The sequence below is a fragment of the Thalassophryne amazonica genome, chromosome 16, assembly GCF_902500255.1.
Source record: "Thalassophryne amazonica chromosome 16, fThaAma1.1, whole genome shotgun sequence".
Classification (NCBI taxonomy): domain Eukaryota; kingdom Metazoa; phylum Chordata; class Actinopteri; order Batrachoidiformes; family Batrachoididae; genus Thalassophryne; species Thalassophryne amazonica.
Window position 1 is genome coordinate 66,670,207 of NC_047118.1, and position 27,690 is coordinate 66,697,896.

Sequence of the window (27,690 nt, forward strand, 5' to 3'; positions counted from 1 at the left end):
AGTATACAGGTCCAGAGGTCTTCAGCCTCCTAAGGTTACGTGCCATTCCACCAGAGGGGTGTCCACCTCCTGGGCTGCACTGAGAGGTGTCCCTTTGAGTGATATTTGTGCTGCTGCTATGTGGGCTTCATCCTGTACCTTCGCCCAAACTGAATGTGGCCGCTCCTCCTGCGGTGACTTCGGCGGTGTTGTCTGCCTCCACTCCCCACTGCTGATGCGAGGTGAGTGTGACTCTTCGTGACCTTGTTGGTATTAAGTCATCCAGGTGCTAAAGCACCGCCCTCTGGCGGTCAGGAGGAATGAAATAGAACAAGAGTTATGAATGTAACTACGGTTCTATGAATTCCGGATGACCGCCAGAGTTGCTTGTCACTCAGAGTCTTGCGAGTTCATTCCGAAAAGAAGCGAGCGCTGGGTGCGTCTGGTATATAAAGACAACCAGTGACGTCACCCAGGTCACATTCAATGGTGTGACTTTGTTGGTATATATTCTCGACCTCTGTGCTGCGCACATGTAATTATCCAGGTGCTAAAGCACCGCCTTCTGGCGGTCATTCGGAATTCATAGAACCGTAGTTACATTCGTAACTCTCGTTTTCATTGCCCTTTGTTCAGATTTTTCAACAGTTTAAAAATCCTGACGAAGTGCCAGCTGCAGGAACGAAGCTGCACGAAGGTTAAACGATGCCAACGAAAGTCCAGATTTCTTGTTTCATCAGGGCTTCGTTGCCCTTCGTTAAGTGTCGTGTGACTGGGCCATCCATGCTGTTGTCTGTGTGCAGCGGTTTATGGCCCAGTCACACGGCACACAACGATTCCTGAACAAAGGGAAAAAGTAAAAAAGTCACAATTCGTTGAGAAAAGGTGGACGAAAAGCTTTTATCACCGAACAGTCTGCGAAGCAAGAGCGCAAAAGGGATGAAAGAGGAACTTAACAAAACTGAAGCTCACGATCTCGACACTTTAACGAAATGCGCCTGGAGCCACAGCTGGAGCAGTGTGTGTCTGCATCTCTGAGTTCCAGCACTCGGCGCTGGGACAGAGCTCATAGCGCCTGAGTCCTGAAGAAACTGCAAACAGAATCTGTGGAGATCTGTGCGCACGTCAGTGGACCACCTGCTCTGGTTCCTCGTCCAGAACAAAAGAGGGATCATCTCCATCATCATCAGAATCCACACTGTCTGTCGACACGCTGCGCGCTCCGTCTTGCTCCAATTTAAAAAAAAAAAAAAAAAAAGTGCCATGGTCACTGTTGTATCACAGTATTATGTTCTAAGCCATATATATTGATTTATAACAGAACACTGTCAAAAGGGAGAATAAATATAAATATAACTGTAAAGATGATTGAATATATCAGAGCAGTAAATTAATCAGTGCGTGTGAACGCGCGCATTGACTCATGTGCGGTTATTTCCACCAGCTGCAGCTGATCCACAATGTGAATTCTGCCTTTATATAATCATTTTGATTCATCTACCTGTTGCCACATGTACAGAAGGACTGGTTTGTCATTCCTACACTCAACATAAAATAATAAGCGCACGCAGCAGCTGCTCCTGCTGCTAATGCTGCATTTAAGTACCGTCAGAAATTACACAACTTTTTTGTTGTTTCAAATTCAGCAGTTGCTTGTGGCAAAATAATTAATTATATCTACACAAAAGATTAATTCTGGCCCATGTAAGGTGCCTGAGCCCATTGAAGCTGCCCCCCCACACAGATAAAAACAAATCCAAGCAAACAGGCGGAGTTTTCCCTGTAATTTCCGACGGTACATGAAGCAGCAGCAGCTGACGAAAATCCTGACCAAGTTCCAGCTGCAGGAACGAAGTTCCAGCTGCAGGAACGAAGCTCCGCGACGGTTAAACGATGCTAACGAAAGTTAACGAAAGTCCATGTTTCTTGTTTCGTCAGGGCTTCGTCACCCTTCGTTAAGTGCCGTGTGACTGGGCCTTAAAGTGCAGCCTGATCAGAGCGTCTCAGTGCAGTTCTCAATGTTACTGACATCTCGTAGAGCACCAACCTCTTCGAGATTTTGCGACATTTTGTGGGATTTGGAACCTCAGTAAGGCAAATAGGGGGAGTCTGGTCAACTGCAATCCTTTGCACCACTTGCTGGCTTCTTTTGACTCTACTCTGAGTCTTTCCTGGAGAGTTGAGCTTCTCGGCCTGTCCCTGAGTACAAGCCCAGATAGACGATGGAGGAACCTTATTTCTGCCTCTTGTATCCATGACCTTGTTCTTTCAGTCCTTACCCAAAACTCATGACCACAGGTGAGGATAGGCGCATCAGTCAGCTGATAAATCAAGAGTCTTGCCTTCTGGCTCAGCTGTTTCTTCGTCACAACGAACAGGACCTCAGACCCAGCCCTAATTTCTCTTCTAAAATGAATGAATGAATGAAAATGAATGAAAACCTTTTTTTTGTCTGTCTCTCTTTAACTCTTTGTAACTCAGACAGGAGTTCACACACACTTAATGATCTTACAAACACATTTACATTTTAATAATAAAAAAAAACCTAATGGATACATTGAGTGGTATTACAGGCATATTGATCATTCGTGTTGAGTGTGTGCTGTGATGTACAGAATGCTGTCAGAACTGACTTCCAGTATTGTGTGTAGGCAGTGATGAGAGTCCGGGGTCATGGTTTTCTCCATGATTCACCCACATCAAGGCAGCAATATTCAAATCACTCACATTGTTGTTTCTTTTTCCATTTTTTTATCACCCTCTCTTATTCCGTCTCTGTTTCTGTCTGTCTCTTTGACTGAGCCCTCCCCCTCTGTTTTTTCTCTGTACATCGCCATGTTATTTCCCCTCTGCTCTTCCCCGTTCTTCCTCCCTCCCCCTTTGATTCCCCGTTGTCTTCCCCATCAGTTTCCCCTCACATTCTCATCTCACCTTTAGCCTGACATCTTTTTGTTTTACCTCTTTCACTCTAGTCGTTCCCTCTGCTCTTTCTGTTGTTCTGTTTTTTTCTTGACCATCTGTTTGTAAAGCCAGGTGGGTTTGCTGAAGTTGTGAGCGTTTCTGAGAACCCTTGTGGTTATTCTCTGTTTTCTCTGTGTGTATGGTAGACCAGTGGTTGTTGTAAGAAGCTGCCTACGTTTTCACTGAATGTGAGTTGAGGCGTGACGTTTTAACATTGTCGGTCTACCACAACACAAGGTATGCAGATCAAAACACATAGTACATGCCAACTATTCATTACCCTCCCACAAAAAACTTTAAATGTAACACATTCCTCACAGTGAATTGGTGCAGCACTCAGTGGATTGCCGATGGTCTGCTGGTGCCTTCATGTGTAGCAGGATAAGGTGTTAATACTCTTAGCTGGATGACCAAAGCAGACTGTAAACAGAAGAGGCAAAAATATGTTCATCACTGTAAAATTTCAAGATTGTTTGGGTTTATTATTACTTTGTTTATTTTATTAGCTTTATTTGATTTATTTAGTTGGTTTGTCTGTTTGTGAACAGCCTGTAACCCACAATTTTTGTCATTATGAGATTTTTTTTTTTAATAGAAATTCATATCCTGATAGGCAAGAACTGATTAAATTTTCAAGGTCAGAGGTCAAAGTCAGGAAAAAATATTGGAAAAATCCATATCTTTAATATTGAACGAATTTTCAATAATTCATAACTCAAAAAAAGATCAGATTTCTTTCATAATTGAGAGTGTTATGTAGGATAGTATCCTTTATCGATTGGCAACGTTTGATCCAGATCTGATCCGGATTACAGATTTTGTGGCCATTTAAATTTAACATTGAAACCCCATTTAATATATATTTTGCATTATATCTTAATCAAACATGCCCTAATCACTGTCACTGCTCAAATACATGTTACAGAGACCAGTGTGCGCCTGCTCTACTGAATCAGTGGCAGTAATAATTTTGCAGCAGTGACCCGCCGCCACATAATGCAGGTAGAGGAAAAACTGCTGAGTATAATGTCAATGAGGAACAAGTATAGTTGTCAATGAGACAGACACCATTTATGCACATAAATGTACTAAATCATAGAGATAAACCGTTATTTTCTGATTGTTTAACAGTTATTACATTCTAAAACTCAAATAACTGTCATAGGCCCACACAACCCTGTGGAAAGGATTTTGAGTGAATGCAGCTGAAGCAGACACTTCTTCCTACTCTCTCTGTCTCTCATCATACATGTTCATTTGAAGTTACACGCAACTTGAAATAAGCTTGTTTGTTTCTCTCGTTTCCAAAGCCTAGGTCTTAATGAAATAATACTGTAAAGTACTGAGTACAGTACAAGTGAACACACTATGCAGTAGTGACTTGGATGAAATTAATCCACATTAAAAATTTGTCCAGAGTGTTTCTGATTATTCAGATTGTTCAGACACTATAATGAACTGATTTAACCAAAACACAATGACAATGTTGTCTGATCTGCAGTCGATGTTATACAAGATTTAGGTGGCTGTGGATAAAAGGGGGCGGTGTCAGACTTGGATGATAGTAGAGTTGAAACTTCTTGAAAGGTTTTTCCTTGCATTTAAATAAGGTGTGTTACATGATGAAGAGCTTCTCAGCAAATGGTTAAGGATCTTCTGAGAGGTGGTGTGTTTTGGGCTTTGGTGAAGGTTTGCACTCCTAGTGCCCTATGTTTTTGTGTTTTTCAGTGTGGTTGATGATTTCTTCCGCCACATCAGACAGAGATGTTTTTATGTTATTGTTTGATTTCTTGTAGAAGACACACAGACAGGCGGGGCTTAGGTTCTGTTTCAGCGCAGGTGGTCAAATGGAACTTCTGTTTGTCTGTGATGTGGCAGGAAATTAGGTCACATGATGGAACAGAGACTAAGTTGGTTCACCTAACCCAGATCTCTTTCCTGGAAGAAGTGTTGTTTTTTTTTTCTTTACTATATAGATGCATTAACTTGCAAGTGCACCAGTTTGACACAGTATGTCAACATGTGCATGTTTGTGAATGTATGTTGTTTTTCAGTGTACATGCAGCTGCTTTCGGTCTTTTGCATTGGCTTTTTAGGCTGCAAAGACCTTTTCTTTTTGTTGGGGTTTGTGACTATGCATGTAGGTTAACTTGCATGTTCCCTGACCTCCATTAATTTCTCATCATCTGCTCAAACTGTGAGCAGTTTACCAGAACATAGTCAGCTAACAGGTGCACGACAGACACTGTTACACATCTGTGGTTAATGTCTGACAGCTTAGACATTGTCTATATCAGCGGTTACACAACTACACTGCAATTCTCAGTGAATGAGAGGAATAATGTAATGTGCTTTTTTTAAAGTGTGCATCACAACCCAAATTGGGGTTGTATGAAATACTAAAGTATGAAACTTCTTCTGTGTGTGTCAGGGAGCGTTGCTGGTTGGATTCAAGCTATTGTAAAGTGCATGCATACATTTATCCAGTTAAGTTAGAAAGGCTTGATGAGTAATTAAACCCACTAAGCCTAAAGTCTGTAGTGTTCACAAGTATATTATCACCCCTGATCACTGATTGTTTGGGTAGAAGTTACTTGGGTAGTACTGAAAATAAGAAGTCTTTTTAAAATTCCTTCAAATGTGTCTTGAGATTTTCACACACAAAAACTGAGCGCCTTCTTCTTAAGAAAATCCTTTTCTCTTCCACTCCACCATGAAGCTGTACAATTGGTGATGCAACAGATAAAAGTTGCACTCGGCTCACTTTCTCTATGCACAGCTGCAGAAACCTGTAACTTCTTCGCAGTTGTCTTGGGTGTCTTGTTGTCTTCCCTTACTATCCTCCTCCTCCTTGCACAGTTGCTCAGTTTTTGAGAATTACCTACTCCAGACAGATTTACCGTTAATGATTCCATCAGTCATTAACAAATTTGCATTTGTTAATGATTGATGGAAATGAAGTCCGACACACATTCAGTGATCGGAAATGTTCATGTATCCATCCCCTGACTTGTCGCAAGAAAACGGGCTGTAAAAGTGATTATTTGTATTACACAATAATCCTTATGTTTAGTTGGTCCAATTACTTATGGGTTCTGAAAATGGAGGCACTGTGTATAAAAATGGCCATAATTCCTAAACTGTTTATGTGATATCTATATTATAATAGCCAAGTGGCCTCTGTTTGCCGGCATGCGTGTCTATGGCTTCGATCACGGCAATTGGGAAAGCTGACATTTGCCGTTTGGTATGCTTATGTATTTTGGGCCAGGGATGAATGCTGCGAAAACAGAAAGTTGATAGGACAAATATTTTTTGAGAAATTAGCAATTTTAGCTGACCAGTAAACAATGGACATTGTGCTGCAATACACCATGGGAGTTTGGGGTTTTGGGGTTTTAAATGTTGTTATTGTGGTTCATGTTAGTTTAACGGTGTTGTTAGTGTTTTTGATTTATTGTATTTTTGTAGTTCAATTGGTTTATTCTGTTTAGTTAAGTGTTATGTTGCTGTTACCACGAGTGCTTCCGATACCACAAATGAAAAGTGTAGTGCTTTTAATGTCTTCCACTGCTGTCTCTGTTTGTTAAATTAAAAGCACATGCTTACAGCAGAATGCAGAAGAGAAAAAAGCTCTGCGTGCACATGTGCATGCAATTTTGATTACGCACAAACTCGGGAGAGCTGTCATTTTCTGTTTGGTATGTTTCTGTATTTTTGGGTCAAGAATAAATGGCACCAAAACCGAACGTTGATAGCACTAATATTTTTAGAGAAGCTACAAATATTTGCTAACAACACTGAACAATGGACATTGATGTTTACATTCTGGACTCGTGTCAATCCAGCGGGGGGGGGCGTAAATCATCTACATATTAAATGCATGAGTGCGTGCGCGATTTTATTTAGTAAGGTCAATGTAAGTACATAATATAATTGTAAATACATGGATGATACAACAAAGTGTAAACACTTATTTCCATTGTGGTACATTTAAAAATCAAATGATAACAAGAGCCTAAACAATTTATAAATACATTAAGAGAATAAATTAACATTAAAAATATTACTTAATTAACAGGAGATAAAAGGGTTGAGCTCTTCTTCTAAAAACGGTTGAGGTCTTAAGGTCTAAGCTTCTAAAACATTCTGGAATCACACCATTCCAACTCATTCTAGAAACTTTACACAATTTATTACCACCCTTGAAAAATGTCAGCTACCTATTTTATAAACACTACCCAATCTAGAGCCCGTGGATCCCTACGGGCAACACTCTAGTTTTTAATTAAACCCCCCTGGATTAATGCTGAAAGTCAACACTGCAAGCACATCCTAGTTATTTTATTTCCACTCCATTCTGGTGGTGCACACAGGCACATTTACAGAAATGACCCCTATCCTGAGAATTATGTACCTGGTTTAAATAAAACTCAAAGTAATTCACTTATTTCATACTATAGCTAATCTGAGTCTTTTGAAATGATGTTTATATTCAGTAGAACTGGCAGTGATCTATCTTTGGTCCATCTTGTCAATATGTACCTGTTTATTAATTAAATTGAGCTATTTCTCCATTTAATGTTGAGTTACATCAGGATGGGCATCCAGCGTAAAACTTGTGCCAAATCAATATGCAGATTCACCTTGGATCTGCTGTGGTGACCCTGAGTGAAAACAAGGAAAGCGCTGAAGGGACTTTTTACAGCTAATGACATCAGACTCAGAGGTGCTGCTGTTGCGCTCTGATTGGTCCCCCGTCTTTTATTATGAAACAATGCTGAATTCATGTGTAAATGATTGTTGTACAAAAGCTTCAAATATCTGTCGCTAAAATAGACGAAAACTGAAGTGCAGTTTTAAGCAGAAATGAGGCAATAATCTGTGAATTCCTGCTGACGCATATGCAGTGAAAGCATGGGAACGATTTTTAGGAAGGACTGTTCGGTCGGTGACAACTGTATTTGACAATCAACTTTGCACATTTTTGGTGCAATAAAATAAATCAGATACCCAAGTGGGACCTGAAAATGCGTGTAATCGGTAATAAAAATAGAGTTGTACAACGTTGTTAACAATTTGGAAAGTTTTGAACATGTTTAAAAACAATTTGTGACATCTGGATGCATTGTGATCCACAAAACATGAATAATTGGGTGTAATTCCTTCTCAAATAAAAAATTCTGGTTCTCTAGAGAAATAAATGCTTTGAAGGAGGGGATATGTCTATGTATCACATATTGCCGAAAGAAGTCAAAAGAAATATTAGGAGAGCTAGAAATGACCACAAGAACAAAGGGCAAAGCCTTTTTACTTCTAGAAATCTACGTTCATCTTGTAAGGGAATGAAATCTATGTTAGGAATGCATTCAAAATCAAGCTCTGGTGTTATGAGTACTAACTTGTTTCCTTCAGATGTGGTCTTTGCAAATGAATTGAATACTTTTTATAATCGATTTAATGTCCTGAATTTTAATCATAAAATGTGTGTCCTTCAGAATGATGAGCCCAGTAATATTAACTTATCCATTGATAGAGGTGTGGTCCTTAAGCACCTTAAAAGTGTTAAGAAAAGGACAAGTTCAGGGCCTGATGGTATTGGGGGAAGGGTACTTAAAAACTGTGCAGTGCAATTGGCTGATATATTCTGCCACATCTCTTCTTGGTCAGTGGAACTTCGCAGAGTACCCTCCCTTTGGAAATCCTCAACAATTGTTCCAATACCAAAAAACAAGTCACCTAAAGAACCGAATGATTACAGGCCTATAGCACTAACATCTCTCGTTATGAAGACTTTTGAGAAAATTGTGAAAGAGGAGCTTTTAAGACAAACACAGGGAGTGTTAGACCCACTCCAGTTCGCATACAGATCTGGAAGGGGCGTGGATGATGCGATCTCCACTCTACTTAATCTGGCTTTGCAGCATCTTGAAGGTGCAGATACCTTTATTCGGATGTTGTTTATTGATTTCTCCTCTGCTTTTAACTGCATACAACCACATGTATTGGCAGAGCGATTAAGAGACATGAACATTGATGTTGGCCTAATTTTATGGATTATTGACTTTTTAACAAACAGATCGCAGAGAGTCAGAGTTAATGAAACTCTCTCCGATGCTGTTGTATCATCCACTGGAGTCCCTCAGGGCTGCATTTTATCTTCTTTGTTGTTTGTTCTTTATATTAATCTCTGTCAAAGCCAACATGATAATCATCACATCATAAAATATGCAGATGATTCAGTTATCCTGTCCCTTCTGCACAGTGATGACGCCACAGACCATAACTTGGTCTTGCTGGACTTTTTAGAGTGGTGGCATTCATCCTCTCTCTATATAAATGTGGACAAAACTAAAGAAATGCACATTGATTTCAGGAAAACACCACCTGTTCTGAATCAAATGTCCATTGATGGGAAGCCCATAGATGTTGTTGAGAATTATAAGTATCTGGGCATCCAAATTGACAATAAATTATCTTTTGAATTGCAGGTTAATGCAGTGTGCAGTAAGGTGCATCAAAGAATGCACTTTCTGCGAAAACTTAGGAATTACAACGTAGATGGTGTCTTCATGAAAATGTTCTACAGTTGCTTTGTGGAGTCTGTGTTAACCTTTTCCTTACTGTGTTGGCTCAACTTATTGAACCTTAAGAATCGCAACCGTCTTTGTAATATTGTCAAGGAATGTGGTAAAATTATGGGAACTCAGTGCACGGACATCATGGACCTTTTTAAAACAAGGATTGTGTCAAAAGCCAAGAAAATTATGGCAGATTCGGCACACCCTCTGAACTCACAATTTAAGTTTCTGCCCTCGGGCAGATGCCTGGTAATGCCCAGATGCAGAACCAACAGACTAAAAAACTCTTTTATTCCCACAGCCATTGCTCTCCTAAATAACACCTAAGGACTCACTGTTGTACTTAAGTCTACACTGACTTGCACCTTATTTTTCTTGGTTTTTGTTTTGTATATTTATTCTGCTGTGTTTTTATGAACTTGTATGATGTGGTTTTATGAATGCAATTTTTACTGCTGAGTGCACCTGAATTGCCCCCATGGGGACTAAATAAACAATCAAATCAAATAATTTGTGCAGATGGACATAATACTTAGGTAAAGTCATGTCGTGCGTGGTGTGAAATGGAGAGTAAGCATTTTGGCTGCAGTGTGGGCCGCATATTAGAAGAAATTGGAGTGTCAAGCTTGAAACATGTCTCGTGCCACATTGGCGTAGTACCAGTCCCATTCAGTTGTACAGGTGTGTTTTTTTTTTTTTTTTTCCCCCCCATTAGTGCATTTTCAAATAACTCTACTTGAATGTGGCTGCCCAGTTATTTTGATAGCAGGCTACAGTTTAACATAAAATTAAAATACACTGCACATTATTTAATGTTTGGAGTGAGGGATGGACAATTTTGTTGGAGTGGCATGAAAACTGTCTGTAGCGGGGTGTGATCAGCAAACAGCAATAAGCGATGAGCGATCACTCTGGCAAAAGCATAGATGTCATACACGTTTCTAATTTCTATGTGGCAAAGTATGTGACTGTGGACATGCAGATATAACATGCAGTGATGAGGACCTACCATGATAAGCATGTCACGCTCTCAAACAGAAGAGCATTTTGAAATGTTGAAAAGAAGAAAGCTTCAATGCTTCCAAAATGAGGCAGACCTGGAAAAAAAAAAGCTGCGGTTCCTTGACTGACCACGTGAGGCTGGCTTCAAAAGTGGGCAGATTTCTATTGAAGCCCATGTTAAAATGCCAACTTTGGAGCAGAAATAAAGTTGTTTATAGTCTGGTACAAAACAGTTTAGGTCTTTATAGATAGTTTCCCCCTCCATAACAACTGTAAGGAAGTCCCGTTGGCTGCTCTCTTGTTTTTACTCGGGGTCGATTTGGCACATTTTACGCTGGATGCCCTTCCTAATGCAGCTCCAAATTACATGGAGAAATGTGGCAGGGGTGGGGTTTGAACCGGGAACCTTCCACCCAAAAACCAAGTGCACTAACCACTTGGCCATCACCCCTGCTCCCTCCATAAAAACTGTGTGGGGTGATTATTTGTTTATTTATTTTTATAGCTTCTTAGTTTAAGGTGTTTTAAGCTGACCTGAGCTCAGAGTGTCATAGCTGCAGTTAGCGGCAGCTCCTGCGGCCCTTTGGCTGACTGTCTCTGTCATTTTTGAGCATTTTCTTACAAATATTTGGAATATCTGACAATTATGAGAACCACCACTCAGTCCCCCAAAATATGATTTAATAAACGCCTGAACTGAGGTTAGCCTCTTCATTTATCTTGTTAATACTCGTAATTCTTAATTTGGTGGCATAATCAGGCTTCTTTTGTCACAGCCAAGTTATGCATGCCCACAGTCCACTTCTTAATCCAAATATGTATTAGTCATGAAATAGGCTGAGTAACGCTGGTGACATGGCAACACCCAGAGCAGCAGTTTTTGGGCTTCAAAACTGGTCTTCCGGGTCTCTATTTAAAAGCTATGGATGGTGTCACTGCGGGTTTGTTAGTATATATCAAGTGTTTAATTTTAAGATACATTTAAGCTTTGTGGGAAAGTATGGTAATAACTGCAGGCTTCGTGTGGAAAAGTACGGTTAACCCCACAGCACTATATTGGAGTGGTGTTGCGTGGGGAATGCGTACAAGCATTCATGTCATGGGACTTGTCTGTATTCCAGTGGAGTTGACAATGACAGTAAGAAACAAAATTTGCCTACTATTTTAATAAATCCTCATTTTTGAAATCTGTAAACTGCGGCCAAAAATTTCTAATGGGAGGCCGGCTTTAGAGCAGATGGTGTGTTTAACGCTAAACTGAGTCAAGATAAGACCCCACATGCAAGCAGCCAGGACACAGAGGTGAAGGCAAAAACCAGGGTGTTTAATATTCCACGGTGACAGTGAATGACAAAGGTAACTTGGCAAACTAACGTGACAAAATTCCAAACATATCACAAAAGACTTGGTGAGAAACGAACGATGAGATAACTAAAAACAACTGTCAAAAAAACACAGCGGGGAGTAAACTCTTACAAAGTGGAATAACCACGCGAAGTCAGACAGAACGTGTGACAGAAATGAGAGACTGAATGTAAGGGCCCGGCACACAACGATAGCTTAACAAAGGAAAAAAATCACAAATCGTAGAGAAAAGGTGGACCAATGACCCTGCACTTCTCCCATCATTGAAAAACCTGCGAATCAAGAGCGCATAAAGAAATGAAACAAAACTGAAATTAACAAAAGAAAAACGAAGCGAACACTGACTTTGAGGCTTTAAACAAAATCAAAACGAAACATTCATGATGAACGTGCGTGTGCGCACGGCTGTTCCAGCCAAGAATGGCTGGAAGGTGTGTAAATAGTTTCTGTATGATGTTACTTTTCGTCCCACACATGGACGAGTCATGTTCAGCTCCTCGGATCTTTAGTTATTGATCTGTTCAGATATCGTCAATGTTCGTGCAAGACATCGGACTTGGGAGGTTGGACGAAGTTGGACAATAGTCAAATGGAACGCTGACGGTACGGGAACTACGCAAAGGATGAGGAGCCATCAAGACAGAAAGCAAAACGGAATACGGACAAATTGAAGTTGTCATCGGGATTCGTTCGCATTTTTCAAAATTCTGACAAAGCGCCAGCTACAGGAACAAAGCTGGACGACAGTTAAAGGATGTCTCCAAAAGTCAACGCAAGTCCACATTTCTCATTTTGTTTTGGCTTTGTTGTCCTTCATTAGTGCCATGTGACCGGGGCTTAATCGACCAGCAAGTGAGGAAGCAGATGGGTGTGGCTTATAAACACAAAAACAACAGGTGTGATGACTGAGGGCGGGAGAACACAAGAGGACTTAAAGAAACACAAGGAGGTAACAGGTGAAACAAACATCATCATAATAAACCCAAAACTATCAACGAACATCCAAACCAGAAGCATGCAGTTGTCGCTTGGGACTCCAGCGAGGGCGGTCACTTATCCTCTCTCCTCTATGTCCTCTATCTCAGAAACTGATACAAACTCATCCAACCGATACCAACTCATCTCATCTGTACACAAGATGCATGTATGGCAGCACCCTGGTATCAGTGTGTGAGTGTGTTTGTGTGAATGGGTGAATGTGAGGCATAATTGTAAAATGATTTGAGCTTCTAATGCAGATGGAAAAGCATTATCTAAATGCAGTCCATTTACCATGTAAAAACTGTATTTTGTGTTTATTCAGGTTATACTTGTTTTATTAATATTGTGGAAATTAACAAATTCAAAATTACAAGACTTGAGGAAGTGGGTGAAAACTTTGAGTGTTATGCACTTTGTTGTGTCTTAATGTGAAACACTTTGTATCCTTTTAAATTGCACTATTACAAATTTTTATTTTTGTTTTGTTCCTGGGTACACAGTGTGTTTTCCTAACCTGTTATGCCTTAAATAAATAGAAAATAGCTGTTATTCCACAGAAACTTTGCTTCTGTGATCAGGACCGTGATATTTTGAAATTTGTCTGTTTTCAAGAATATTCTCGATTCGCCTTCACTCCTACTGAGTAGTCTTCTAGAATATTCTTGAACTGCTAGAACTGTCCAGAATTTTCTAGATGTTTCCAGAATTATCTAGGAATTTCAATAAACTTTTAGAACTTTCTAGAACGTAAAAAAAAAAAAAAAAATCAAAGTTTGTGCTGAATGTAGTAATTTTTCCATGGACTTTAGACATAAGCAGTTGAAATATAACACTTAGAAGCCAGGAACAAAAAATGTGTTACATAGTGTTATTTTATTTGTAAATGCAATACAGTAGTATTAGTGGTAGTAGTAGTCATAGTTTATTTTTATCCTCCAAGTGTTTCCATGACTACACATTGTGTCGTGTACCAGCTGTTTCCTCTGCACCTTTGTGTGTTTCAGTGGGCGCTTGAGGATTGATTGATTGTGACACGTGGGGTTTTTTTTTTTTTTTTTTTTAGTTCATTTGTCACCAAAGTGACTTCAAAAGCTTTTGTGTGCATGTGTGGTCATTTTTACTGCCAATCTAACAGAGTGTCAGAGCAGGAAGTGGCTTGTATGTTTGAGCATATCAACATGATTGTGCTCAAGGGATTTACTGTCAGGCCGTGTGTGTGTGTGTGTGTGTGTGTGTGTGTGTGTGTGTGTGTGTGTGTGTGTGTGTGTGTGTGTGTGTGTGTGTGTGTGTGTGTGTGTGTGTGTGTGTGTGTGTGTGTGTGTGTGTGTGTGTGTGTGTGTGTGTGTGTGTGTGTGTGTGTGGATGATTTTTTTTTTAAAACTATGTATGTGCCAGTAAAAGGTGGTATTATGTTGTATTCTGGGAAAAGACAAGTTTAAAGATTCTCATCTTCTAACTTGTGTGTGTGTGTGTGTGTGTGTATATATATATATATATATATATATATATATATATATATATATATATATATCAGAACATCAGTATTTATTTTAGTTTGAGGTTTGTTTGTTTTTTCTTTCTATGAGCACAAATGAGACTTATCATAACACATAATGAAAACAAATCAATGTTTTATCCATTTTTTTTTATTTTTTTTTAATTCATTCATTCATGTAGAACTCTATTTAGTCCAGTCAAGGGTCACGGGGAGCCAGAGCCTTTTCCCAGCAGTCATTGGGAGAGAGGTGGAGTACACCCTGGACAGGCTGCCAGTCTCTCACGGGGCTACATGTAGACAGACAAACTCATTCACTCTATCATTCACGCCTATGGTCAATTTCTAGTAACTTGCTCACATAATCTGGGTGTCTTTGGAGGTGGGAGGAAGCTGGGGCTCTCTGAAGGAACCCATGCAAACACAAACATGGGACTGTTAGATAATATCTGTGGGTTTATTTTCTATTTTGTTATTATGTTATGGTATCAAATATGAGCTTACTTAAATGATTATACTTTTCCTGTGCATCTGGTAACTGCTTAAAATGTGTGTGGAACTGGATTTGGCCGGTTTTGACTCTTAGAACAAAGAGAATCAAGTTACCAAAGGCTTCATCCTCACTTGGGTTTTTGGGCAGGGGTCCGGACCTTCTCCTATGTCCACGGGAAGCCAATGAGGTTGGAAGTCTGCCCTTTTCCACGCCCACATTGCTGTTTTATAAAAAGTATTTGTTTTACTTTTGTTTTGGGCTTTTCACAGGCGGATCTCCTGCGTGTGTGCAGTCTGTGAGAGACCAGGCCTGAATCTTACCACAATTTTAAATACATTTAAACTGTGAAATAGTTTGTTTTCGGACCTTAATTGGGACTGAATTAAAAGAACCAGAGGAAACTGTCAAGACTTTCTCACTTCTGAGCACTAAAACCACCCCTGTTTTACTTATACAGTTAGAAACAAAACAAAACACTGAGGGCATGTATTTTGTACTTTCTTTTTGATTTACAGATGATGGCCACCATGTGGCACTGTGAGTGGCAGACTTCCCAGCTTTTAGGCACTTGTCATATGTGCAGACTTGGATCCTACAAGTTTCCACTATTTTATAGAGTCTGAACTTTGAGTAAATTTGAATTCACACAGGCTCATATTGGGTCACTGTGCTGGATAAACCTTTATCCCACGTCAGCTGTAAGGCCGGAAAGGGGATATGGAAACGTACAGGTACAGCAGCGGGGTTGTGATTCCCCATTGAGCAGGAAAATCACTAAGGTGTGCTTAAGCAAGTTCTTTCGTCTCCATGTTGCTCCCAGTGGTTATTTGAGTGCTATAGTGTCATTTTGCCAACTTTTTTTTTTAGATTAGTTATAACTGTAGCCGGTATTCTTATGTATTTCCAGTTGTGACTGTTACCAACTATTTTATATCTGATTACACGAGTGGAACCATCTATTGCCAAACACATCACAGTATTTACGCTTGTCATTACAAGGTTGTTTGCATGCATGCGCAAAATGCTACTTCTCCAAAAAACTAAAACGTCTGTTAAAATCTCAAAACTGTCTGCTACTGAAGAGCGCTACACGCTTTTCATTAGTTTCATGTTGCGGAGGAGTATGTACACCCGATAGCACCCGATTGTCTACTTTTGCACAAGATTGCCTTCAATCTGCATCAATTAAATCCAGTTATTCACCTTTTTTTTTTTCTAAGAAATTATCCCCAAATCACAATTTTTTTTTTTTTTTAAACGTTTCAAACTTTCTTGGTTGCTCACTACCTACTGCGTGCTGGGCAATCGGGAGATTCGGGAGTTTTCCCGGTGGGCTGGTCCAACCTGGGGCCGTTGTGAGGGGGTGTTAATATATGCATACATATATGACCACCACTAACTGTTAGGCTACACAGCAAGACACTTGGGCTGCTGTATCTTAAAGAGAAGACATTAAGTGTTATGAATGTTTTACAATCACGAAAATAACTTAAGACTGCTTCTTTTGCAACGCTGTTATCTTTTCCAAAGCCTAAGGTAGGGACATACCATTACACGTTTAAAACCCCTATGCATTCATTACAGTTAGTTCAGTCCAATCAAGCCCTGTGCGCTCAGATGGGACTTGCGCTACTAGCAAGTATAGGAGGAGTGGCCTGTGAGTGAAAAGATGGACAGAAAAAAGCCAAGTGGAGCTGAAAAAGCTAGATTAAGAAAAGAAAAGCTTTGGAGGAAGATGCTGCCAAGTGTGCAAAGCTCACAGATATTTTTTCAAGAAGACAGAGCGAAGAGGGAAATGGTGAATAGGGCCGGGCATAACAGGCTATATGCCCGTTGATGCCAGGATGTCAGCCGTATCAACATTTGTAGTACAGTACCACCTCTTCCAGCTACTTACAGACTTCACTGACTTAAGCCGGGCATACACTGTATGATATTTTCAGTCGTTGTACTTGGCTCCAGCTCAAACTGTGCAATAAAACCGCAGGGTATAAAAGTTCAGAGTGCACGATTCATGTTCTCACACTGTACGGCCCGATGCTCTGATGCGATCTGACTGCTCACACTGTACGTTCAAAAACCACACGTCGGGGTCGCGTTTCTTTTTAAAAAAAAATTTATTTCATGCCTATCAGCGCACACAGTGAGTGTAATCAGGTGGGGGGCGACTGAACGTATATATGCGCGCGCGCACACAGCAGACAGCAACATGTTTTTTTTTTCTTTCTTTTTTTTTTTTTTCATTTGCCTTGAATTTCCTTAAATTAAAATTCAAGGCAAATGAAAAAAAAAAACAGACAGCAACATGATTCATGAGAGGACAGTAAAAAAAGAAAACAAACATGCATAACAGGTGTTGGTACTTACACTGTTGTATAAATAAACTATATTTCATACGGAGTCTTACAGCTGCACAAGGTGTAGCAGCTTATTCCCTCATCTGTCGTAAATCCTGTTTGTGTGTGTGTGTGTGCGCGCGCGCATATACGTACAGTCTCCCCCCCACCTGATTCCACTCACTGTGCGCGCTGATAGGCATGAACTTTAATATGATATTAGGTTATTGCGAGGTAACACAGTTAAAAAAAACACAAGACTTTACATGAGATCACTGTTTGCTCTCTCCGGTGTTTGCACATGCACAGTGTTCGACGTGATCAGCACGTAAATGCTTGTAGTGCTGCTTCAACAGTGCAGAACCCTCACGAGTCACGACAGCCAACCAAAATAACGAACAGGTTTGATTTTCATCCGACCATATGATTCCCCATCGGGAGGTGGTCGTGAGATGTTAAACGCAGCTCGTTACTCCATGTAGACTGCACGACGCAGGACGCACGATTAAGCTGAAACTCGGCACGATCCAAAAAATTCTTGCACAAATGAAAAATCGGCTAAAAAAGGGCCAAAAATCGCACAGTGTATGCCCAGGTGGTGCACTGGTGAGTTAACGATACCGTTCTTGTTTTAACTAACTAACTTTTTCTTTCTATTATAAGCCGCCCAATTTTCACAGTCAGTCAGTACATAAATGCTGGCGGTTTGTGGGCCGGTTGGATATGAAACTCCCGGGCTGAAAAATGTTCCCAGCACGCCCCTGCTCACTACTGTCTGTTCTACAATGCTTTTACCACCAGTTGTACCTGAGTTCAGCTTCAGTTTAGTATCTGATTTATTTATTTTGTGTGCCAAAACATAGACAAACAAGTATCAATAATCAACAATGGGATACCATCCTTTCTTGGCAGCATCCTGCTGTGTGTGTGAGGCATCATTGTAAAGCACTTTGAGCATCTCCATCAGATGGAAGAGTACTGTAGAAATGAGGTTCATTTACTCCATCGGTGCATGTGTGCGTGTCAGTCTCTTGCCCATAATTTGAACTAAATTTATTGGTTTTTCACCTAATTTGAAGTGCACATCCCATTTAAGTGTATCTCTAATTTGAATTTGATCATGCTGGTGTACTAATAGTAAGTGATATAACAATCACAGGAAGTTTTAGAAGGGGAAAAATTAATTAGCCATCTGTTTAAATACTGTATTTAATTTTGTTCTGTGGAATAAATTTGTGCCTATTCACTATTTTATGTTTTTCCACTTGTGGGAAATGGCAAATACTTTGTATGCAAGTTTGTAGAAATGTTTTTTCTCAATGAAGTGTTGAGATTTAATGGCCAGCACCTGAATAGGGCTGGTGTAAAGGTCCTATCTTTACTCCACCACCCATTTTTTTTTTTTTTTTTTTTTTTTTTTTTTTTTTTTTTTTATAAACTGAGGTACAGAATTGCCTAAACACACATAGTGAACCCACAGACTATGTAGCAGAATAGAAACAACCAGAGCAGCAGATGCAGGTCAAATCTGAGATATGTTGCAACACACCACCCCCAGAGGAATGTGTGTAACTTTAGAACACAGTGTTCACGGTCAAGCCTTGACTGCATTGATGGTGTCAGCAAAGATAAGGCACTGTCTGTGAAAGATAACCACAAGCTTCTCCATCTAAGGACAGGCTTCAAGCTAAGTTTCTTTGTCGTGATGTCGGCCATGATGGCATCTTCCAGTCATCAGAAAAACCCAAGCTTATGGAGGATTTGGACTTTGCAGGAACCACTCTGTCTCAATCATTGCCAATCCACAGGTTTCATTCCTGAAGCACTGAATTCCAACTTAACACCCCTGGTACCAAAGACATCCAGTCATTGCCTTAGGTCACCGGTTAGCATCCAAGTCTCATAACCATGCAGTAAGACATGATGCACCAGAACATGAAAGACTTGAACCTTTATTCTGCTGCAAAAATATTGGCATCTTACGAAAGCCTCTGTCCAGGGACCTCATGACTCCCTGGGCTCTTGCCAGGCATCTCTCAGTTTCAAAGTCCGAGGACCCAGAGACATTATTCCTTATTTATAAATCATTAAATGGGACAGGGTGAAATTACTTCTCATGTTTCAGTAGTATACACTTAGTATACCTCTGAGATCACTGGGGAAAAATGCCTGCTGTTAAAAATAAATAGTGGTGAAGAAGCCTTTCGCTGCGATGCCACTCAGCTTTGACGGCTGCTTTTGGGGAGCATCACAGGTCCTTCAACTTCAGACAGTTCTTAATCTAGGCTGAAGACTTAATTGCTTTCATATGCTTTCTGTTCATCAACATTTTATTTATTTATTTAGTTATGTGCTTCCGGTTTCTGTCTTATATCTCTGTTCTTTTACAGTACATTCTAATATTTTTATATAGCCCCTAAGAAAAACTGGGAGGATGAGGAAAATGCTAATAAAAAAATTTAAATTGTCTTCTGTTTCATTGCAAATTGTATGAATCCAAGATATTTCATGTTTTATGTGATCAGGTTTATTTTGTATATTAATACATTCATGCCTTTATAACACTTTGCCATTTTGCCATTAAGGATGCTAAGTAATGAAATATTTAATCTTGAAAGCGTTCCTTACGGTGCACAAAGTATTGTGTCTTCATTGTTGCATTTTTCATTTCAAAATTCTTAACACATTGTGTATTTGGGACAGGCCAGAATAGGGATGAGCGAGTACACCACTGTATGTATCTGTTCAAGCATCTAAATTATCTGTATCCGTATCTGCACTCGTAGTGGCGGGGCCTAAACCAGAAGTGGGCGTGGTTTAACCCGTAATGGCTGGGACTTAAATCGGTACATTATTTTAAGCCTGAAATTGATATGGATTGATCAGAAGTTGCTATATTTATTGTTTATTTGAAAACTATTTACAGAACAGCCTCAGAATTGAGATTCAAATCAGTTTTCTTTCACAAAAGTAAGAGAACTATTTACAGAACAAGTTTTTTATGAACTCAGAACACAAATATTCTTAAGTATATGAATGAATATTTACAGAACAGCCTCAGAATTGAGATTCAATGTTTTTGATCACAAGTATAAAGAAACTATTTTACGGAACAAGAGAGAGAGATCCTGCAGTGAGACTTGTCTGTGTGTGACTGGCCAATCACAGAGCGTGAAGGCAGTCAGTTAGCCAATGAGAATTGTCCTTCAGCACGAGTACAGATATTGACGAGTTTTACTCGTATCATGCTCGTCAAAAATGCTTTATCCGTACCGGATACTGGTCTGAAACCACTATCCGGCTCAACCCTAGGCCAGGACTTTAACGCATGCCTATCCAATACCCGTACTCGCTTCTTCCCCAGTAGTCCTTGTGAATGTAACTGTATTGTAATGCTTAACAAAGATTTCCCCAAATATTCTCATGCCCATGTACGTAGTTATATCAGCTACTGGTGAATGACATTTCTGGGTGTAGTGTCGTCTAGGAGATCGGAGCTCATGGGTGTTCAGCTTATGCTTGCACCCTTGCCCTTTATGCATTGAAATTCCACCAAATTCTATAAATCATTGAGGTTTATGCCCTGGAAAGGGAGAAACATGCAAATCCTTTCCAACCTTTCTTTTTCTTTTAGTGTTATTTTCAGAAATTTCAATGATTTTCTCATGCATTTGTAAAACACTTAAGATTCTCTGCCCATCTCAGCAAACTGAGATACTTTCATGGATACTGCTTTTGTACCAAATCGTGATTACAATCACTTGTTTGAAATAACGTTATTAAATTTGTTTGACCTCATGACTAGTTCTTATTTCCCTCTTCACTACTTTTTTTTTTTTTTTTTTTGGAATGTGTTGCAAGATTGAAATGCAGGAACGAATGTATATTAACAAATTAAATGAAGTTAACCACACAAAACCTGAAAATCTTTGGGTCGTACTGCTAAATGTAAGGTTTGCTGAATTTTGTTTTTCTTAAACTTTCCATGTTGTCCCAACTTTCTGATTTGGGATTGTATTTTATTGGCTCAATGTGGCATTTTGAATTGCTAATGTGTGTGAGATGTCCAATATAAAATTAATGTATTAACAGGACAGGATGGACATTACAACAAATCTATCTTGGCCTCCACCCTAACCTCCTTGTCTTTTCCCTTAAGGCCAGTACAGGAGGTGTACGTCGGTTCACCAAACCCCCGGAGTCTCTGGAGCGCTCTCTGGAGTTGTCCCGCCATCGGGGTCGAAAGAGAACCCAAAAGAGGCCAAACTACAAAAACCTGGGAGAAGAGGAGGACGATGAAAGGGCAGGGGGAGGCGGGAGCAGCGGAGGAGGTGGAGAGGAGTGCTGGGACGAGAATGGCAGAGGAGAGAGGGATGGAGGTCGAGAGAGGGAGAAGGGAAAAGGTACAGAGGGAGGAGGAGGAGGTGGGAGCTCTAAGGGAAGCAGAGCGAGTGGGGAGACAGCGGAAGGTGAGTGTGTGTGTGTGTGTGTGTGTGTGTGTGTGTGTGTGTGTGTGTGTGTGTGTGTGTGTGTGTGTGTTGTTGCACGCAGGAGTACAGGACTCTGAGTGTTTCTTCACTCCCATCAATCAGTCAGTCTCCCATGATCCATTGTGGCTACCCAGCAGCCATTGCAGCAGCAGAGCGCCTCTAAAATGAAAAGAGAACGAATAAGAGCATTTGTCATGCTCAGTTTTCTTTAAAGAAAATTTTAATTGAGAGATCTGAGTGTGAACATAAACATTTGCACTTTGAAGCTTTCCAAAAATTCTGAGGGTGGAAATTCCTTGTGACTGTCAATCCTGAAATGACATACACATTCATGAATCAATCAGGCAATTCCATACACAAGATGAGTAAGATTACTTCAATATACTACAGAAATGTGTGCTAAAAGTGCTTTATAGTTTAAAATAAAATGAGCTTTAAGTGCAAAAGGACAATTTTCAGTCATTCACATTCTTTTAGAATTATAGATTATGTGCAGTGCTTCCAAGACAAAGTATGTCTTTTGTACTTCTGATCTTTGCCCTTGAGTGTGATTTGTCTCAGTATCATATACTGTAACTGATTGCATTGAGGGTCCTTTACCTTCATCACTAGAAGAAGCAGTATATTAGCTTTAGCAACAAGAGAACGTATTGTTGGGCAGTTTGTATAATGGTGTCTCCACCTTGTTATGTCCCCTAAACAAAGTCCATTCGAGCATCCATTTGAGTGCCCGTCTGTAAAATGTTCATTTCTGCATAATAATTAAAGAATGCCTTGTGTCATTGAAAGTAGTGTATGTTGATTTTCATTTCTGCACAAAAACTAAAGAATGCCTTATGTGACTAAAACCATTTCTCGCTGCTCTAATGGGGAAGGCTAAAGGAAGTTTTCTTTCGAAAATGGCTGTCGACTGCTAACCAGTGTGGCTACTATGGACACAGTCTTGATTTCATTTCTGTGCAGTAACTAAAGAATGCCTTGTCTGATTTGAAACCATTTTTTAGTCATGAATTTGGCAGGGTTCGTTTGAAAATGGGGGTCATTATACCTCATGTATACCATGTACAATCTTTAAACCTGTCTTTCGCTATTGAAATAATTTCAAGGTTTCAGTATCACCTCTACTGCAAAACCATACACCAGCTTCACATACTAGCGGAGGCATATGCCAGGATTTGTGCTGCTCTTGTTTGCTTTGATCTTTACTAAAGAAATTGTAGTTACTGTTTCGAGCTTGTTTCAGTGCTACTATTTTAGCTCTGTGCTGTGCGACATAGTTTCCAATGTCATGTGTTGCTGGTAAAGCCCCCTTCTCATTTTCACAGATATGCTTCCTGGAAGCTCAAAGTCTGAAACCTTGAGCTTATCTTGGAAAACCTTCACAAGTCTAGGAGGGTATCAGTGATGAACTGGGAATATTTTTTAATTATGCCATGGTCTTATTTTAACCCTAGCTGATTTTTCAGCATGATTGAAGATTTTGTTTTTCTGTCACGACCGTTGACATAGTTTTGTGATACTTTACGTTTCCCTGGGGCTCATAACATTGTCATGCCTGCTATAACATCACCAGGAGGTTTTCTTGAAGTGCCACAGTTTTGAAGTTACACTACAGGTGTGCTACAGCATTTACAGTTATGCTACAGATGTCTGTGTTCTCAGTCATCCAGTCCCAGTCATCTCTGCAGCTTGAAAAAGTGTGGCTGGACTTCTTTTGTTTCTTGAAGAGATGTTTCACTTCTAATCTGAAAGGCTTTTTCAGTTCTAAAAACCAAAAGGTGGAGAGTCCCAGTGGGGGTTTTGTCCCCTGGAGGTGGTATGTAGCACTTTGAGATTCCATGGAATGTAAAGTGCATTACAAATAAAATGTATTATTATTATTATTATTATTATTATGTGACCCACTATTGTACATGCGCCAAAGTGTGAAAGAAGGCGAGGTCACCACCATCAGTGGTTTCAGGTGAAACCAATGTGGGGGCTTTGTCCCTTTCTAACACATGATCTATTGATGTCGCCTGTAGAAAATTGTGAACGGAGGTTGAGGCACCTGGGAAGGGATTTCAGGACTGCATTGTAGACTGGGGAACATTGGTGTTGTAATCCACCTCCTCTGTTCAGCGATGGCTGATCACAGTGAATATGGATGGCCTCTTTAACTCCTATGCTACAGATGTTTTTGCACACATTACATACTACAAGCCTAGTGTGTTATGCTGTCACAAAATGTCTCAACAGTGACATGATCAGTCGTGACAGTGTGACCAATAACAAAGGGGTAGGGATAAAAAATGCGAAAGACAAAGTTCTTTTTGGGAGCGCTGCACAATCTGAGGCTGACAGAACTGTTATTCTGAAAATCTTGATTCATTTAATTAATTTTTTTTAAAGTGTTTTGTGTTTTTGCTGAGCTACTTCTGAATTTTACTGATGCCTTCAATCTTGTCAGTAAAAAAAAGTCAAAGCAGTAATTACACTCTAATGTAAAGAAAATGTGGACAGAGAGCAAAAAAAGTGAGCGAATTAAGTCATCCATTTAGAGATGAGTCGTTCTTTTTGCTGCTTCCCCTGTTTGGTGCCTTTTTTTATTATTGCTGATCACATTTGTGATACAGTCTTCAGGAGACTGTTCATTTCCATGGTGATACACTGTCCATCCTGTGCTCCTCACCTCTCCGCCTGTCTCTCACTCCTGTGTGCATGTTTGTGTGTTTAAAAAGTGCAAACCTGAGTGTTTCATCTACAGCAACTCCTCAATCCGTTAGATTAAATGAACTGGTTTGTCATAGAAATTCAGCTAGTTGTCCATGTCTAGCTGTATTTATGGTGACATACTGGTACTGGCAGGATCAAACTCATTGCACAATATTGACGTTATAAAGTTGCATTAATTTACATTGTTTGCTTTCTTTTAAAAGCAGGTGCTCCATCGGGATGGGAATCTATAATATTTTATCAATATCATTGCTATTATTGATTCTGATTATTAGCCCGATTCTATATCGATTGCTGATAAGTTTTCTGTGTGGGAACATATAGTCCTACACACAGGTTCTCAGCATCAACTCCGTTTTCCTTGTCGCTACATGCAGAGTTTGGTGTTATGACGTCACATCTGCTGTCATGACTCATGAATTTTTGCAACACTGAACTGTCAGAAAAACATGGGGGCATTGGTAAGAAGAACTGATAACATCTGAGACGTATGATTCCCGTGGAAAAATTTGGAGCCGCTTCTTGATTCTCATCCCTAGTGCTCCAAGTGTCCCAAAAAAGAAAAGAGCATGTTACACAGTTACTAAAACATAAATCATACACAAAAATAAATATCCCCCTTCAGTGAAACTCTGAAACTGTTTAAATTAGGAAAAATGTTGGTCTCTTCTGAGCTTAGTGACCATAGTACTTTAGGACAGACCTGGGTAAAAGAAGTAGAAGTGGTAGAAGTATGGCGCTTCACAAGTGCTCATCCTTAGTTTGCTATTTTCTCCTAGTAAGAAAAGACACCCTTCTTTCTGGCATCATTAATTCTCTGTCTTGATCTTCAGGAACTTTTAATGTTTTTTGTCCTTTTTTGATCTACCCAAGTTAGATAACCAATCAGCCAAGTTCAGCCAATCACAAATTTGTAGATTCCAGAACTATCCAGTCAGCTGTGGGCAGATCAGAGAATGGCAGAAAGTCTTTGTGTTTCCACATTCCATGAATGTGGATAAAAATGTTTTATTTTTGTGTTGTTGTTGCTTTTTTGGGGTGGGGGTGGGGGGGATTTCATATTATGTACAAAATGTGTTTGTGTGTCTTCAGAGATTGAGATGGTGGTGATGGAGAAGTGTAAAGTGTCCGAGCTGACGGAACAGAACATTACAGATGAGGAAAAAACGGCAGCAGCCGCCGCCACCCGGGGACACGCACACAGGAGCAGGTACACACAGAACAGATTAGTTAGACCAGTGCTTTCCAACCTGGGTTAGAAGCTCCGCAAGGGGGCACAAGATACTCATATGGGAGTTTAAGATTGTCAGTCCCAAATTCTACAGTTTCCCTTCCAGACTATTGTAGAACATTTGGCATTTCATCTGTAAGAAGGTAAATTGGCATCATATTTGAGGGCAGAATATGTTGGATATCACTGTGAGTTGCTAAGATGTGGAAACTGAATGAAGACAAAGACAGACTGATGATATCTGATTATTGGTACATCTCTCTGCAGGCCGTTCTTAGACATGGTTTACAGCGCTCTAGACTGCACTGATGACGACTACCACGCCTTGTTCGTCCTCTGTCTGCTTTATGCCGTCTCGCACAGCAGAGGTTAGACTCGCTGACATTTTCTGTTTCATTATACACATGTAAATTCATTTTTGTTGTGTTGTCTCATATTAGTGACTCAAGAACATGTTGCATGTAATGTCACAGGACAGACTGGTTAAGTGCAGTCACCCATTGCTGATTTTCTGCCCTGATTGTCATCTCGATTCCAAAAATGAGGAAATCAGGTTCAGTTATCCACAACAGCAGTCTCAAATTATGTGCCATAGTATTCAGGGCTTGACAATAAGGCAATTTATGCACTGGCCCACAGGGCCAGTAGAATCTGAAAGTTACTGGCCCGGATGAAAATATCACTGGCCCATACTTTCACGCCTGTGCCGAACCGGGGGGTAACTGATAAGAATTTTTTAAATCAACACTCAGACATTAGAATTGGGTTTCCTTAATGTAAAAACACTTGAAAACAAACACAAAATTCTTATACTACATGATAAAAACCTTAAAGTGAGTAAACTTTGAAAAAAATGTCGGTAGGTAACTGATAGGAATTTTTTCAACACTCAGACATTAATACAAAAATAAATTTATTTCTTGATCATTTACAAAATTAATATGTTAAATTTCATAAACCAAGTTCCCTTGCTAATGTTGTCACCGTGGGGTTTCCACAAGGGCATACTGATTAGACTTTTAAACTGGCGTATGAAATCATACCACATTGTCTACCAGGACATGGTATATTTATACTTACTTGTTAGCATATTCTGGCATGGCCCTACAAGTTCCACAGAAGACAACCTCACTCTCCTCATCACGCTCCAGCCATGGCCGTCTTTTCTTCCAGGAAGTTTGCCAAGTTTTCCTCACCCTTTTCTTCTCATATTCAGCATCAGCAGCCTTCCTCTTCTGTGCTTGTTTTGAGGGTGATAGCTGTTCTTTCCTTTGCTTTCCTGGTTTCTGCCCAGGGGCAGGAGGTTTCAAGAAATTCATAATATTCACGGCGCTCGATCTTGCTTAAGCGAAAATGACGCGTCGATGTTGAAGCGAAATTTGCGCCACATCAGAAGATGCGCCTGCAGACGAAGTTTGTCTGCACTTCGGCAATGTTCCCAACATTGCGAAGTGGTGCAACATGTCTCTGGTAGCAGCCTGTGAGCAGGACGTATGTCTCTTTTGTCATTTATTTCACAACTATGACAAGAGTTTTTGGAGGAGCAGCAGCCCCACAGCAGCGGGAGCGGAGTTTGTTTTTCTTTTTTTTTCTTTTTTTTTTTAATTGTTTACATGTGCGCGCGTGAACGGGACAGTTGGTCCTCAAGTTGGGTCCTGCAGAGGCAGAAGGACCGCTGAAAGCAGCCATCATCCAGACGCAGCTCCTGCAGCAAATAATGATACTGCCGGAATTGTGAATGTCTCATGACGTTTGTCAGCTTTCCACAACAACTCGCTCCGTGTGATCAAGGTCCGTCATGTTAACTTGACTGACAACCGGAGCCGGCGAGCTGAATGGAAGCTCCTCCTATTTGATGACGCACCGGGGCGAATTTTCGCAGCAAAAGCAGAGCGACACACCGGGTGAAGGAGGCGCGTCCGTTGCCACGCGACCCCCGCGAATTTGTAGCATCTGATCGCGCCCGGTGTGAACGCGGCATTAGACTAATAAATCTGCCCAAAGCGATTTTAATTCTTACTGGCCCATACGGACCAGTGAAATATGAACTTCACTGGCCCG

At 40.2% G+C, this 27,690-nt stretch overlaps 1 protein-coding gene across 4 annotated transcripts in view; it reads left to right on the forward strand.

Annotated features, from left to right (window-relative positions):
* The window catches only part of clec16a (C-type lectin domain containing 16A), a 148,120-nt gene that overhangs the window by 54,647 nt on the left and 65,783 nt on the right, over positions 1–27,690 (forward strand). For 3 of the 4 annotated variants that reach the window (XM_034189765.1, XM_034189764.1, XM_034189766.1), the window contains 3 exons: positions 21,353–21,662; positions 25,491–25,608; positions 25,897–25,997. In XM_034189765.1, the coding sequence (XP_034045656.1) occupies positions 21,353–21,662; positions 25,491–25,608; positions 25,897–25,997 (529 nt within the window). The remainder of the gene's footprint in view (positions 1–21,352; positions 21,663–25,490; positions 25,609–25,896; positions 25,998–27,690) is intronic. The other variant, XM_034189767.1, reaches the window with a different exon arrangement.